This window comes from Papilio polytes, unplaced genomic scaffold, assembly GCF_000836215.1.
Source record: "Papilio polytes unplaced genomic scaffold, Ppol_1.0 DF824024.1, whole genome shotgun sequence".
In the NCBI taxonomy this organism is placed as follows: domain Eukaryota; kingdom Metazoa; phylum Arthropoda; class Insecta; order Lepidoptera; family Papilionidae; genus Papilio; species Papilio polytes.
Window position 1 is genome coordinate 3,407,132 of NW_013525180.1, and position 16,117 is coordinate 3,423,248.

General features: G+C 36.8%; 2 protein-coding genes and 1 pseudogene across 4 annotated transcripts in view; 2 read left to right on the forward strand and 1 right to left on the reverse strand.

Annotated features, from left to right (window-relative positions):
* The first annotated feature begins 537 nt into the window (after positions 1 to 537).
* On the forward strand, positions 538 to 11,034 carry LOC106101120 (retinol dehydrogenase 13-like). Of its 3 annotated transcripts, none has more exons than XM_013280239.1 (8): positions 538 to 608; positions 7,434 to 7,509; positions 8,080 to 8,206; positions 8,289 to 8,425; positions 8,616 to 8,772; positions 9,233 to 9,398; positions 9,754 to 9,958; positions 10,541 to 11,034. In XM_013280239.1, the coding sequence occupies exons 2-8, from the start codon at positions 7,436 to 7,438 to the stop codon at positions 10,707 to 10,709; spliced, it is 1,035 nt and encodes a 344-aa protein (XP_013135693.1). In that variant the 5' UTR covers positions 538 to 608; positions 7,434 to 7,435; the 3' UTR covers positions 10,710 to 11,034. The 3 variants fall into 3 exon arrangements, with proteins under 3 accessions (XP_013135693.1, XP_013135692.1, XP_013135694.1); XM_013280238.1 differs by having other exon boundaries at positions 556 to 612; XM_013280240.1 differs by having other exon boundaries at positions 595 to 616.
* LOC106101119 lies at positions 575 to 4,612 on the forward strand (annotated as a pseudogene).
* Positions 11,035 to 11,601: 567 nt separating the features above from the next.
* Positions 11,602 to 16,117, reverse strand: part of LOC106100940 (DNA-directed RNA polymerase III subunit RPC1) — an 18,445-nt gene continuing 13,929 nt past the window's right edge. The window contains exons 22-28 of the mRNA XM_013280005.1: positions 16,033 to 16,049; positions 15,238 to 15,507; positions 14,322 to 14,440; positions 13,605 to 13,808; positions 12,892 to 12,985; positions 12,318 to 12,518; positions 11,602 to 11,929 (exon numbers count right to left, since the gene is read on the reverse strand). Coding sequence (XP_013135459.1) covers positions 11,639 to 11,929; positions 12,318 to 12,518; positions 12,892 to 12,985; positions 13,605 to 13,808; positions 14,322 to 14,440; positions 15,238 to 15,507; positions 16,033 to 16,049 — 1,196 coding nt within the window. The 3' untranslated portion in view covers positions 11,602 to 11,638. The remainder of the gene's footprint in view (positions 11,930 to 12,317; positions 12,519 to 12,891; positions 12,986 to 13,604; positions 13,809 to 14,321; positions 14,441 to 15,237; positions 15,508 to 16,032; positions 16,050 to 16,117) is intronic.

The window sequence follows — 16,117 nt, forward strand, 5'->3', positions numbered from 1 at the left end:
GTTTTGCATTTTGGCAAATAAAACCTCGTTACTATTTGTATCATAGATGGCGCAATTAACTATACATGTTTATTTTTTCATACGCTTGCCAGCTTACCGTCCCTCCTTATTCCTAAGCCGTCTAGGTGTAAATTGTAAATATCGAACCTCAATTAACAATGATTGAAATATAACTAGGACATTTCCTGAAAGTCTTGTCCTTGATTATTTTACCCTCATTAAATTATCTTAGCCATGTTTTAACTGAATAGGATGTCTTCATAATTCATTTTTTAATTATTCAAAGTTTTAAAAAATCTCTTGCATTTATGTTTCTGTTTGTCAAGAAACTTATGAGTACATAGGGTGTCCATGAAATATAGATAGAACATTTTAAATTAAACGAAAACTTTGAAATATGGCTTGTAGGGCCTTTAAAATTAATTTGCAGGACTGTGCACTTTCAAAAAAGCCACGATTGTTTAACATTTAAATCTTCCATTATTATTAAAAAAAATCAACAATTTTAATGAAAATGTATGACATAAGTTTTGTGATTTTTAGATAATAATTTTATTCGTCGGGAACACTTGCTTGCAGCTGGCCACATTCTCGCTGTCTCAGTTTCAGTGAGTATGTAAATGTCATTTTTATTCATAATTTACGGAATTTTATGTAAAACTTCGCACGATAACGCGTTTTGCAATAAATCGGGTGTGTCAAAGTGATTTATCAAGGACCGCTCCGCAATGTTGCTGCCGAGGAGGCATAACCTCGGCGTGGTCGGTGCCGTGCGCATCACGTAACATTGGGCCTCGATGGTGAGGAGGACGATGGTGTTAAGCACCGAATGGGCGCAGGTGGAAGTCGTCGATCTCACGAACGACGGCAACGGCCTCGGGTTCAATCTAGTAGGCGGGAGGAGCACGGGTGTAGTTATCAAATACGTGCTGCCCGGCGGCATCGCGGATAAAGACGGCCGGCTGCAGAGCGGTGATCACGTGCTGCAAGTAGGCTCGATCAACTTGCGCGGCTTCACCTCCGAGCAGGTTGCTGCAGTATTGCGTCAGGCTGGCCCCTCGGTACGTTTGTTGGTGGCACGCCCCGCCGACCCGGCCACAGCTCTGAGGGCGCCTATTCCTGGGACTGCACTCGTACCTACAAAGTTGCTAGCTGATCCGGAATTGCTCGATCGACACCTCATCGAGAGTGGTTATGGCGCCGTGTACGATCTATCTCAGTGCTATCCAGAGTATATTAATGGACAGAATGGACATGTGGAATCAGTAGCGGCGGCTGTTAGTATTATCGGTGACAATCCTCAGCAGATACCAGATCATCCGGTAGTTGCTCAGGTGGTCTCCCCGACTATTACAATTACTGTGCCTGTGGAGTTACCACCACTGCCTGAAGTTGAAACTGTCCATGTTGATTTGAATAAAAATGTTTATGGCTTGGGCATAACTGTAGCAGGATATGTCTGTGAGAAGGAGGAGTTGTCAGGTATATTCGTTAAAAGTATTATTGAAGGCAGCAGCGCAGAACAAAGTGGAAAGATTAAGTTAAATGATAGAATCATAGAAGTGGATGGTGTCTCACTAGCTGATAAGAGTAACCCCCAAGCAGTGGAAATTTTAAGAAACACAGGGATAACTACATCTGGTTTTAGAAAGATATTTGCGAGGTCCAAAGTTTGAGCATCTGCAACTAGCTATATTTAATGAAGAACGTCCCAGTTCTCCCTCACCATCAACTACTACCCTGTCATGGTTTCCAGTTCCCTCACAAGCAGAAAATAGTATAACAGAAATTGAACCTGAGCCTGAGTCAAACACTACTATAGACTCTGGTGTCCTAGAGGTAGGGGAGAATGAAGTGAATGAACCAACACAAGAAGAACTAGACCACAGGCTTGATGAGATTCTTGCCATTGACAAAGAAGTAGTGAGACAGAAGTGGCAAGAAGAAATAGGACCTGAAAAGCAAATAATAATTGCTGAAGTCAACAAGCTTTCAGGTTTAGGGATAAGTCTAGAAGGCACTGTGGATGTTGAGGGGGGACAGGAAGTGAGACCACATCATTACATCAGATCAGTCCTCCCTGAGGGGCCAGTTGGACAACAGGGCACATTAAATGCAGGAGATGAGCTGCTTGAAGCTAATGAGTACAGACTTCACGGTTTAACTCACACAGAAGTTGTAAATATACTAAAGCAGCTGCCAAACAGAGTCAGACTGGTCTGCGCGAGAAGCAACACAGAGAGTGGTCCAAGACCACTAATCAACTTGGCACCTGACAGAGAAGGCTTTGAGGCTAGAAAGATAATTTCCGGCAGCCTTAATAATCTAACTACAATAGTTAAAGCGCAATCGGATACCTCAATTAACACTTCAAGTACTGCAACTCTAACAAATCATTCGGAACTATCAAAGAAATCCCGTTCCTTGGAGTATGTGACCGGTTTAGCTATGTGGCAGAGTAAAGAGGACATTGTTGAGTTAATAAAGGGGGATCAAGGGTTAGGTTTCTCAATATTGGATTATCAAGACCCTATTGACCCGCATGGGACAGTAATTGTTGTAAGAAGTTTAGTCCCTGGTGGTGTTGCGGAGAAGAATGGAGAGATATCTCCAGGTGACCGTGTTATGTCAGTTAATGGAGGTAGTATAAAGAATGCAACCCTGGACCAAGCTGTTCAGGCACTGAAGGGTGCGCCGAGAGGTATTGTTAGAGTTGGGATAGCCAGGCCGCTTCCAAACGATACAAAATCGAAAAGCACAACTACTTTAAACAAACTAAGTTAATCTTCAATGAAACTGTGTTAATTACTAGTCAAAGATCACTAAGTTTAGTACAAGGATTTGAAAATCAATGTTGCCTTAATAATGGCTCAAAATCAAACAAAAATGACTATTCCGGCTAAGAGCCAGTGTGCACAAATCTTTCCACTATCTTAATCTCATTTAAATCTTTATTTTAAATAATTACGTTTACAAATAAAAGTGAAAAAACAATCTATATAAGTTCAAACATAATACCTGATACCCTAATTTCAGTTTTAAGGTTGTAGCACACTTATCAATTCCGAAACATAGTCCTATCATATTGTTTAACACACCAAATGTCTAGTTATCAAGCATTCAAACATTAAAACATATGAAAGCTTCATTAGATTAATTAAATTTACATACACAATCCCACTTGCACATAGTGTGTACATATTTCCTTATTTAAGGGAATTGCTCTCTTGCACATAATTATTACATTGTAAGGTTTAATTAAAAGTTACTTTGCCCTTTAAAATATAGAGAATAGAATAAACACATACTTTTTAGATGTACCTAAGGGAGCAATTAAATAACTATATAGTTGTATATAATAAAACATAACTTTAATCCATTATTTTTTCAACTTTATTCATTATGTATATTAACATTATTAATGTAATAGTAAACTGAATCATATCAATATTTCGTTTAAATGTGAAGCTTATACTGTTATTTTAATTTAAAAAATTCTTTGCTTAAAAATACATAAGACAATGTAATTTGAGGCTCTTTTAACAAAGACATAACATGTTTTATGTAAATGTTTAAGCAATGTGAACCCATGGTAGACAAATTCAAGACACATTTTAAAACCAGCTGACAAATTATAAACACTTCACTGCCACTTTAAATCCCAACCTTCTGTAAATAATAAAACTAAAATTACCTTATACTCTGTTTGTGAGTATTGGTAACATTAAATAAAACGGACATAGTGTAACCAAGAATTTAAAAATCAAATCAGTAACATTTTCTAAAATATGAAAAGAACGCATGTTTATGGTTGGACATAAAAATATCTATTTATATTCTTATCTGTACTCAAAAAAGATGACTTTAATGTGCTTTTCAGATAAAAATTTGGATTTGTCTGTGATTGGAATTATTTTTATTGACCATAAAAGCAAAGCATGTTTGATTTTAGAATCCGGCTCAAAGGACCTAATTATTTGGCAATAGAAAATCAATCCACACTTATTTAAATTTCTTTTTGTATAATACAGATTTTGGAAATCTAAAGTATATAAAGTGCACTATATGTAAAGAAGCACATGTGATATCGTTACATATGTAAATTTAAGTTGAAGAAGCCTTCGAATGTATATACTCAAAATCTATAATAATTTATTAACGAAATGTATATTTCATTTACAGTGGGTATTGTCAATACAATTTTAAAGACATCTTGCTATCTCTGTTTCTTCAGAGAGTGAGTGAGATGACTATATGTTGACTGTTTTGTTGGAACCCACAACTTACAGTTTTATAAATCTGTCAATTTTATAACTAGTTTTAGGTATTATAGGTAATACTACTCGAACAAAATAACATCACAAGAACATGACGTCATAATTTGTACAGCATAAGAGCGGGCGCACTCCTTTGACTAAACTATCGCACGACCGTTGTGCGATTGTTGATTGTTTCGCAAAATTCAACTGCTTAGTTGCTCAACTAGTCGAGCGATGTGCGCACGTAAATATAAGCACAAAGAAATAGCGAGACTAAACCAATCCGGTAATAATAACGAAGTAACGGCTCGTGCCGAGGCTCCTGAGGGAGTCCTCGAGCTTAGTTACTCATAAACGAGGTTTATGCTGAGCGCCATCTGCGCTCGGCCACCTCAAGCCCGGTGAATCTGTAAATGCCTCTTTAAGGAAAACAGTGGCCATTCAGTCACAAAAAAAACGAGACTAAACAGTCATGCGGTAGTTTAGTCAAAGATGTGCGCGCACTCTAAATGATAAAATCAAGTATTTGCTAGTATTGATTTTAATTTGCCTTGCCTTTTGCTTATTTTCTTGTATCGTAATTTATCAAAGTACTTGCTAAAATGTAGGTTTTTATAGTGTTCTATTGTAACATCAAAAGAACAATTCCAGATTTCGGGAAAATGATGTATTTGCGTTGCTAATAACGAAAATCACTTTAAATTTTGTCTGTCTGTCCGCAAGCCACGTTTGTTTAGGGTAATCTATGAAACGGCTTGGCTGATTTTGACTAACTTTCACTGAAGGGTAGCTTACATCGACGGACATATAGGCTACTTTTTAAATTCCGCGCTGTCAAAATAGCGACCCGACAACTATCTTTGTAACGGGTGAACCGATTTGGACGTGACTGACCGGAAAGTAGCTGGTACAAAGTAGATGCACGCGGGAATGCTATAGACAACCGTTTTTTTTAAATTCCACGCTAACGAAGTTTGCGGGCGACAGCTCGTTATAGAAATAAATTTGAATTTGAGTGGAAAGGTAATTTAATTCTTCGAAGATTATGTACAGTGATGTGTTATTGTGGTCGAGTACTAGCTATAATTACAACCAGCTAACTACCTTTTTTATTATTGATTTTTAATTTTAAGTTACAAGGAAATTATTATTTAAGGACCATAGTTTTTTTTCTATATTAACCATAAGCAATATGAGTGTTAAAATTAATAAGATCTATGTAACGTTTTATGTTATTTTATTATTCATGTTAAATACTTTGTATATGAAATCTCATTATTATTTAATAGTTCTAGAACCTGAAGCTTTTTTTTTCATTTAATGGTTATTGGCTTTTAGTTTTCTTGGAATATTTGTTTCAGATGTTACTGTCGGCTTTTAGATCTATTTTATTCCAAAAATAATGTACATTTTATTTTTTACTTTATTATGCATTTATTATTCTAAAATGACTTATTAAATAGATTTAAATTCAGAAATTATTTGAAGATTAATTCCTCATTAAAAAATAGATTGTATTGTTTTTTTTTTATTGTAAATATTTATATTTTCACATAAATATAATTTTAGTTGTGAATGAATTTGCACTGATGATACACAAGTATGTTTCGAAACATGTTTGTGTGAATGTTTCCACAGTATGAATTCATAGTATTTGAAATGTTTAAGTTGTGATCTGTTGTAATTGTGATTTCTTGTCAGCTTTTCATTAACATAGAGATATATATTTTTATATAATAAAACTGAATCTAGTCCCTTTAAGACCGACATAGAACCAGCCGGCGAAAAAAGTTACATTTTATTATAAGAGATGAAACTTTTTTTTTTTAAATAGTTAGGCGCTCTCGAAATTTGCGATGGGCGAAGCAGGCACAGTAAGCTAAATTCTCAAGTGACAGACATGCAAAAAAATCAGATGAAAATGTCCGTGAAAATCAAGATTTAAGCCCACTGTGCGTCACCCTTCGCACGTTTCGAGAACGCAACTTTAAACATAGATGTATAACCCATAGGTAGCTAATACGGAGTAAAAAAAGAAAAAAGCCAGTAGATTTGGAGTAAACTTGTATTGTCCTACGATTTCCAAAAATCGACTCTATTCGAGCTTCACAGAGTAGACTTTTTATAGGCCGATTGTTTCTGATGGGCAGTCGAGCGTTCATGAAACTTACTGAACAATAGGCCGATACAAAGCCTGCGGGGACACTGACGTCAAATTTGTATGTAACACTCCATCTATAGTTTACATATCTATGTTTTAACTGTTGTAGATCTTCCCTTTGCAGACTGAAATAGCTTATGTATTAAATAAAATCCGGAAATATGTGATTGTATATTTGAGTTCAAAATGACTACATACAGTACTTAAAAAGTGTTTCCAATTTGATAGGATAGATGGCGTTGATTATTGGTTTGGTTGATCAGGAAGGAACTTTGTTTTTTTTTAATTTCATTAATATTTTTATACCAGCAATTGAGTAAAATTAGTTGAATTTAGATCATTGTTTTTGTATAAATGGTTCCTATTAAATTTAATTATCATGGTTGTGCTTCAATTGTCTGATTTCAGTGTTTTTTTTGTTGTAAGCTGAACTTCGCACCATTTTGAACTCTGTAATTTAAAAAATGGAAGTAAAAGAACATTGCTTTAAAAAGTCACGCGTCAAACAAATCACATATTTCCGAGTAATAAAGCAAACGTAAATAATTCGTATAAGATTTAGTTTCGGCACTGTAAAATAATTAAACGCAACACTACTAGTAACATTTACACGTGTAAAATTAAGAAAAGAATATATAAAATATTAAAATATATATTGTTTTTCATTTGCTATTATTTCACCACTAAATTAACTACGTGTTTCAAATAAGTCCGGCTCAGTAGGACCAATGAAATGTCTGCCTAAATTTAAAATACTAGTAATTAGTGGGTTGCAGTCATTATGGGCGTAGCCAGCAGATAATCACGGGAGAGGCTCTCCCCTTCGTCCTGTCTACTACGACTTTAATTAAAAAAAATCAGGTAATAAATAAGTAGATTTTAAAATTCAATGTTTGAGCCGCGATAAGTAACTACTTCAATTTTACTTTCAACTACAGTTAGTAATTTCTTTTTCTAAAGGTAAATTAATATCTCCGTTATGTCACTTGATTATAAGATGTGCTTTTTTTCAGGCATGTGGATCCCCAACTTGCCTATCACAGTGATCACCGGGGTGGCGGCCACAGCCGGCGCGCTTTGCTTGTTCAAGTAAATTACTTTGTACTTAGTTTATAGATTAACTTCGAGCCACCGGTTTTTAACAACTTAGTAAAGACTTAGAACTGACAGTCTTTGTGCCCTGACTCTCTTATTAAGAGCAATAATTATATTTTGATTCATCATCATCTTCATCACCAGCTATACGTCCCCACCGAGGGGCTCGGAGCCTACCCTAATTAGGGTGATTAGGCCATAGTCAACCACGCTGGCCCAGTGCGGATTGGTCGACTTCACACATATCTTTGAATTTCTTCGCCGATATGTGCAGGTTGCATCACGATGTTTTCCTTCACCGTAAGAACGTCGGGTAAATTATGTACATATGAAAATTCGAAAAATCGGAAATCAAATTGATACACGGCGGGATTCGAACCCAAGACCTGTAGATTACAAGTCAAGTGCTTAAACCACTGAGCCACCGACGCTTAAATCACTGAGCCACCGACGCTTATATTTTGATTGACACTGGCTAATTAGCCAGTATTTGCCAGTCTTGACTACGAGTCCTCGACCGCATTAAAAATTTCTTTAACTTAGCCCAATATTGTGTATATGTAGGGACATGCACAGCGGGCAGCCGTTCGACCGCAACGTGAAGGCGGAAGGCAAGACGGTGATCATCACCGGCGCTAACACCGGAATCGGCAAAGAGACTGTATGGGAGTTTGCCAAGAGGGGAGCTAAGGTGCTCAACTTAGTCACAAAATCTACAATAATGGACACTTTTATTATCGAGAAGAGGGTTGTTTAATTTGACTTATATTTAGGTGTTTATGGCATGTCGCGATATGAAGAGCTGCGAGGAGACGCGACGTGAAATCGTTCTAGAAACGGGCAACAAGTTCGTCTATTGCCGACCCTGTGATCTCGCCTCGCTTGCCTCCGTCAGAGAATTCGTTGACAGGTACAAATTTACGAAGGAATAACAATAACTTAAACCCTTAACCTAACGGAAGAGGTTACAGAATTCGTCTCCATCGCCTCTTCCACATTTAAAAAGATCCAGGGCTAAAATCTTTGTAACTCTGAACTAAAGAAATAACCAAAACATCCTGCTCGAAGGACCATCTCCTATATTTTTACAAACTACCCAGGTTCAAATCCGAGGAGCCTAAGCTAGACATACTGGTGAACAACGCCGGTGTGATGGAGACACCCAAGGGTGTGACGAAGGACGGCTTTGAAACACAACTCGGTGTCAACCACATGGGACATTTCCTGCTCACCAATTTACTGCTGGATACTTTGAAGGTTGGTAACTATTACAATATTGAAACTTGTGTTACTGTTACTTAAATGTACTTTATTCTCATAAAAAAAGAATGTTTCGCTTACAATGAAAAAAATGTTATTACATATTGGAATTATGAGCTTACGGGTAAGTACAATATAGAAACACAAAAATTATAATTAACTAATATAAATCGAAACAAACATAAATATGACTAATGACCGGTTTTCTTGTTTCATTTATCCATAATTTAGTACTGTTTGCGTTTTACCGACATTTGCATTGCATCTGTTGCATTAAATTCGTGCAAAACTGCCATCTAAAGTTAGTAAGCGTTTCTGATAATGTAAATGGTTACTAAATGTAATAGGGTATATGAATGTTGTGTTTGCTTATAAATGAAACATGTTTATGTTTATTTTAAATGTGTTATTTATTTTAATATGTATTGTTGGCATTGCTATAAAAATAAATAAACAGGCGTCTGCTCCGAGCCGCGTGGTGGTGGTAACGTGCGACGCGCACAGACGCGGCGACATCCGCAAGGACGACCTCAACATGAGCCAGTACGAGCCCAACGCCGCCTACTGCCAGGCTAAACTCGCCAATTTACTCTTCGCACGGGAACTCGGCAGGAGATTGCTAGGTGTGAAACGGAAACTATTGTATTTGTTATTTTTTACTTGTAATTTTGTAATGATTTACTAATATTTCGTATTACCATTCCAGATAATGTTAATATGTTTGTGTGAGGCTTAAATAATAGTCAAATGCCAGGATTGAAGCCCACGACTAAATTATCGAAAACCATTACAGTTTTACAAATAAAAGCGGCATAAAAACTTAGGAATAAACTGAGTATAAGCAAATAGCTGTATATCTTTAAATGGCATTTCAGAATTCATTTCAGAAAGTTTTTGTAAATATCCTGTTATCTCCATTATTCTTTCTAGAAAATTGAGTTAAAAATATGTCGAATAGCGTCAGTGTGTCTCCACCAGAGAGCGGTGTGTCAGTGTCGGCGGTGGACCCCGGCTTCTCTGACACGGATCTGACGCGTCACATGGCGATGTCAAAGAGTGTGACGCGCTTCATCATCTACCCGGTGTTCTGGCCGGTGATGAAGCTGCCGCGCGCCGCCGCGCAGACCGTGCTGCACGCCGCACTCGATCATCACCTCGAAAAATGCGCCGGTGATTACTATGTGTAAGTTAACTTTTATAATAGACTTTCACCCGCGACTCTGTCCGCGTGGAATTAAATAAAATTGAGTAGCCTATGTGTTCTTCCAGTCCAGACTATCCTCTACGTCTATACTGAACATCGAGATCCGTTCAGCAGTTTAGGCTACAAACTCTAACATCCATCCATCTAAACTTTCGCATTTATAATGTTAGTAAGATTTTACTTTTTTGAAATATAAAAAATTTCAATATAGGTGCAGAAAGATTATAATATGGAATAGTATACAGGTGTCATTTTTATTTTTACGCCGTCTGAAGCTAGCAGGGAATAATGACTTCACATTGCTACATCGGTGAATAATTTCTTGATCCGTTAATAAATTTGTAGTTAAAACTCATCTATACATCTAAACGTTTTAGTTTTTGACTTATGATGTACTAACTTGTTACTCCGTTCACGTGTAATTAAAAAAACAAGCAAGTAGCGTATATCTGATTTCATAGAAATCCATTCATTGGGCTGCAAACTCTAACAAACATCCATCCATCTAAACTTTCACATTTTTAATATTAGTAAATTAGTTTATGTGTATATTTTGTATAGGGATATGAAGCTGGCAACACCGTCAGAGAAGGCGCAGGACTACGAGCTGGGCATGTGGCTGTGGAGAGTCAGTGAGAAGTGGACGAGGCTGCACGATGGCCAGCCCACTGCCGTCAGTAGTGCTATAACTGGACTGGCAACTGCCAGTGTGAACAAATACCGCCAATAAGTCCATAAAGCAATAGCAACTGTACTGGCCAAGTGTGAACCATTATTCTTGTATTTAAACGTGTTGTCTTTATTTTATGAAACAAAAATGAAAGAGACAGAATGTTTTACAAGTTCGATAATTAAAGCCCTTATTGATTGTGACATGATGACGTCATTAAAGGTTTTTTCAATTTTTGCATTTGATTTGATCAGTTTGTCATACTTAGTGAATACTGAACTAATTCTGTGTGTATTTAAGTATATTGGAATAATGTATGAGTTGTAATATACGTAATAGTTTAGTTGTAAATGTTTTAGTTTTAATAAAAGTTTAGTTAATCGGTTTCGTTTTTATTTGACTTTATAATCTATATACACTAGTTGTTGCTCGCGACTTCGTCCGCGTGAAAAAAAACATATACGCTATGTTACTCACTGATAGTGTAGCATTTTATGGCGAGAGAATTTTTGAAATCGGTCCAGTTGTGTTTGAGTTATTATTAAGTTCCTAATTTGGGTAATAATTAAACTAAAAGCGCACGTAATTTTTTATCGCGTTCAAAACATGTGGCGCCATCTATTATTTTTACGACGGTACTATTGGGCTGCAGTTGTATATTTATATTTAAAAAAAATGACAACATGGGAAATGCCTCGCGAACTTGTGTTTGTATTGCAAACGATTTTTATAAAAAAAAATCTGTGTGATGTAATATACAAGAAAAAGGTAATCTCCGGAACGGTTGGACTCATTTTTATTGGATTTAACAAGTATTTAACATACAGGATTATACACTACTTTTTAGAAATCCATTCTTAAAGTCACGGGTAACCACTAGTCATAAAACATAGCTATCAGATTACTCGTTGGAGTTCTATAAGACAAGGGGATAAATAAAAAAACATTTTTATTTTCCAAACATATATTTAAATTAAGAATAACACAATTTACTCCCATATTGAAGTATGATATTGTGGATCATCAAAGAGTAAAGGCCGTGTTTGAGGCGCGGCGTGTTCAGCGTGTTTGTGTTCAGTATGAGCGTGTTCAGCGTGCTTGACGTGTTCAGCGTGTTTGTGTTCAGCGTGTTCAGCGTGTTGGTGTCGGTGCAGCAGCTGCAGACAGCCGGTGCCGATGGCTGCGGGCACGCCCACTATAATGGACTCCGACACGCCCTCTATCGAGTCCCGCTGCCCGTAGTACGCCGCGTCGAATAAATGGTCCGCAGTTTTTTCGAACTAAAACAATATATCATACTAATATTATAAATGGCATAGTTTAGATGGATGGATGTTTGTTAGAGTTTGTAGCCTTAAAGGCTGAATGGATTTTGATGAAATTTGGCATAGATGTAGAGGATAGTCTGGAAGTACATAGGCTACTCACTTTTTTTTTAATTCCGCGCGGGCGAAAATTATTAATAATACAAAGTTTATATTACTCGAAGACTTTACTTATACAAATCTCTCAATTTGGATGAGTGCACGTTTGACACTTCATCCAAATTCAACGACTTAAAATTGTAACGGAAATATCAATTATTATGTTATTTAATTTCTGAAGTAACAACAATCGAACTTCGAATAAAGACCCAAAAAAGTCTAATCTAGTTTATTTTATACATACACTGGCGAGATTAAGCACGGATTCCTTCATCCTTGCCAATCCGTATCTGGTGATGCCGAGGACTTCCCCGCGCGCCGTCATCTGCGCCGCCAGCAGCTCCACGTGGCGCCGGTCCACCGCCATGCCGTGCCCCGCCATCACACCCTGGATCTCGCTGATGATAGTCGACTTCGCCGCCTCGATGCCCAGCGTGTTGTACACCTGGCAAAGTATACATTGCAGTAAGTATACGTAACGGTAAGAATACATTGCGGTAAGTATACGTAACGGTAAGAATACATTGCGGTAAGTATACGTAACGGTAAGAATACATTGCGGTTAGTATACACAGCGGTTAATATACATAGCAGTAAGTATACATTGAGGTAAGTATACATGAAAGTCATTTTATAAGCGGAAATAAGTAAAGACAGTAAGTATAAATGAGAATTATTTTACTACACAAGCGGTTTTTTTTAATAAAAGAAGGAGTGCAAATGAGAAGCGGGTTCATCGAGGTTATGAACAATGTCCTTGTAAATCCTCAAGATCAGTAAAACTGCAGAAGCGATATAAGCTCGCTTTTTAAATTTACCTCTAGAATATTATTCGACGTTGTCTTAGTTCCGTCTACGCCAAACGTAGCTATGACATCCCTCAGACCGTCTCCTTCGACGCACAGTTTGTATCTGTGAAATTATAAAAAAACAATACATTTGTAAATAATTCAATTACTTAATTGCACTCAGAGATGTTTAATAGTGTTACAGATGAATAAATAATTTATTTGCATTGGGTTTTTATCCATTTTCACTCCTAAACTAAATAGTTTAAAAATAAATAACACTTAGCGCATTATATGAAAACATATAATTAACTAGCTGTTCCATGCGACTTTATCCGCATAAAACTATAAAAAAATCATTTTATTGTTCACGTTTGTCAAATTATCAATTGCAAATGTCAAAATGACATGAAATGATGACAAACCATTGGCAACCTTGCTTCCTTGATATTGGCAACAACTTATGGTCTCTTTCCCACATTAGGGTTTTTATCCAAAATATTTACGCCTAAGTTTAACGGCGTGAAAATATATAGCCTAAAGCGTGACGTAAGTGTAGGGCTTTTTATTAAAAAAGTTATTCGAAAATATGCTGTAATTGCTGACGTCTTAGGCAACAAAGAAGTGTGTGTTTACGCTTTATTATATTAGTATAGAAATAGATATATTTTTAACCTTAACAAAAATCGAGTACCGAGTGCCCTTCTTTAGTGTGTAACCGGTCACCCTGTATTTGTTTATACCTGTTGGTGCCCTTAGTGTCATCACAAGCGATGACCGCCCTGGAGACTTTGGGCAGGCCCTGCACCACGACGGCGGGCAGCTGCCGCGCGAGCTGCTGCAGCGCCGCGTTGAGGCCGCGCGCCGCCTCGCCGCGCACCTTCACCGCCCACTCCGACACCGCAGACACGTTGGAAGGCTTCACTTTTATTTTTGAAGTGCAGATACTGAAATAATGAGTTTTTCACTCACTTAAGGAGTACCTTACAGTAGATTTATTAGTATGTACATTAAAATAACCAGTCCGGTTATCGATTTTGAAGTAATATTTCATGTTATTTTTTACTTCGCCTCTGCTCCTCTTCTGAGAGCGATAGCGTAAAGTTATATAGCCTATAACCTTTACGAGTAATCAGACTGTTAAATGCAAAAACATTTTTTTAAATATGTTTGACAGTTAGTGAAATAAGCGAACACAAACACAAACATTTTTATAGTAAGATGACTTATATTTTTCTTTATTTTACATTTATGTTTAGTGTATATATTTTGAATCATTTATTCTAGCTAGGATCAAATATCCATTTAACAGCCGGATATTGAAACGAATTTTAAACACTTACTTAAGCTTACAATCTGTCAATCATCAAAATTTAAAGTAACTTGTTCAGTCGTCGCTTTATTTATAGAGCTGTTACATTGAAATGTCGTTTTAGTGTTTGCCCGTTAGTACCACTTACGAGTATATGATAGTGTGCACGTTGACCTCGAGACTGAGCAGCTTGATGCGCTCCGCGTCCAGTCGGATCAGCAGGAAGCACTCGCTGGGCAGGTAAACCTCGTCTATGTACGTCGTTATCTGAAATTGTATACTAAGTATACACCTCGTCTATGTACGTCTTTATCTGAAATTGTATACTAAGTATACACCTCGTCTATGTACGTCTTTATCTGAAATTGTATACTAAGTAATACACCTCGTCTATGTACGTTGTTATATGAAAATGTATACTTGACTCATTTGTATACTCCAAGTATACAAATGAGTCAAGTATACATTCAAGTATAGACTCATTTGTATAGTTGAAGTATACATAATCTACCTGTTTACTTATTCACATAGAGACATATAGGGAGATTATTTTATTTTATTTCTCTTAGATTTCTATTTGTTCTCTCAACTATATATGTAAATATTTACTGAGCTACAGAAATTTGCATACAATTTCGGTTTCAAAAAAGTATCAGTTCTGTTCATATGCTTTCGCAACCAAGGGTCTAAGTTTCTATTTTTATATTGTTACAAAAACGAAGGTTGGATATTTATTAATATATTTTTAAAACAGTTTAACGGATTTCCATGAATATATAGGCTACTTAATTTTTACTCGCGAGTGAAATCGCGAGAAAAAGCTATGGAATACCTATTTATACAGCTGCCTGAAAACTTTAACACACTATTATATACTAGTTTACGACCGCGATTCCATTCGCGTGGAATTAAAAAAAAAACAAAAGTTGCATATGTGTTCTTCCAGACTATCCTCTACATCTATGCCAAATCTAACAAACATCCATCCAAGAATCCTCCGCATTTATAAAATTAGTAAGATTCACCTAACAATTATTTCTAGTAGGATGATGTAAGTTCCATACTTCCCCAAGGGTGGTCTTCTCCAGCCGTCCCTTGACCCTCCTGGCGAACTCCTGGTCGTGCGGGCTGGCGAGCTCCGCCGTGATGATGGGTGTGGAGATGACGCGCGACGCGTTGATGATCTCCTTAACTCGCGGCACGCCCTGCGTTATGTTCATGGACGCCACGCCCGCGAAGTGGAACGTCTTTAGAGTCATCTGTGTGCCCGGCTCGCCTATACTCTGATAGGTACATATCGAAACATTTAGTGTCGGTATATTCGTTAACTCGTACTGTTAAAACATAAAATAAATTCATTTCTTTTTCAATTTCTTTAACATAATTAGTAGAACAGGTAACGCTAGATTTTTTTCTCGTTTATAGGAAGAGTCGGAGTTTGTCTAGTTGCAATGATAAAGACAAGTGGAACGCCGCGGATTGCCGTGAATTTGCAAATTATTTCTACAATCGCGGAATTACTTCGTTCGCTCTCACTGATATCTATAATTTGCTATTTGTAGGAAGAAACGGATTTTATCTTGTTACAATGAACAAAACAACAAAAAGCGGAACACCGCGGATTTCCGCGGCTGTACATATTTCTGAGTGGACAGTCGCGGCAATCAGTAATGTGTCATTTATGGCCACCCCTGTCCTAGGACAAATCAAGCTTAGTTAGAATAGTTAGAAAAAATATTAGTGAAATAACAAAAATCTACTATAATTAAAAAAAATGCGTTGTATTGTTTCTAATTCCACGTTTTTTCTGAATGTTCATATCATTTTAGCTTATTAGGTATACCGTAGATTTTGCCGACTGTACCTGTGCTATCCACTGATATTTAAAAAAATAAAATTGTTTTTTATTCCACATTGTTTTTGAATGAAACGATTGTAGTTTAC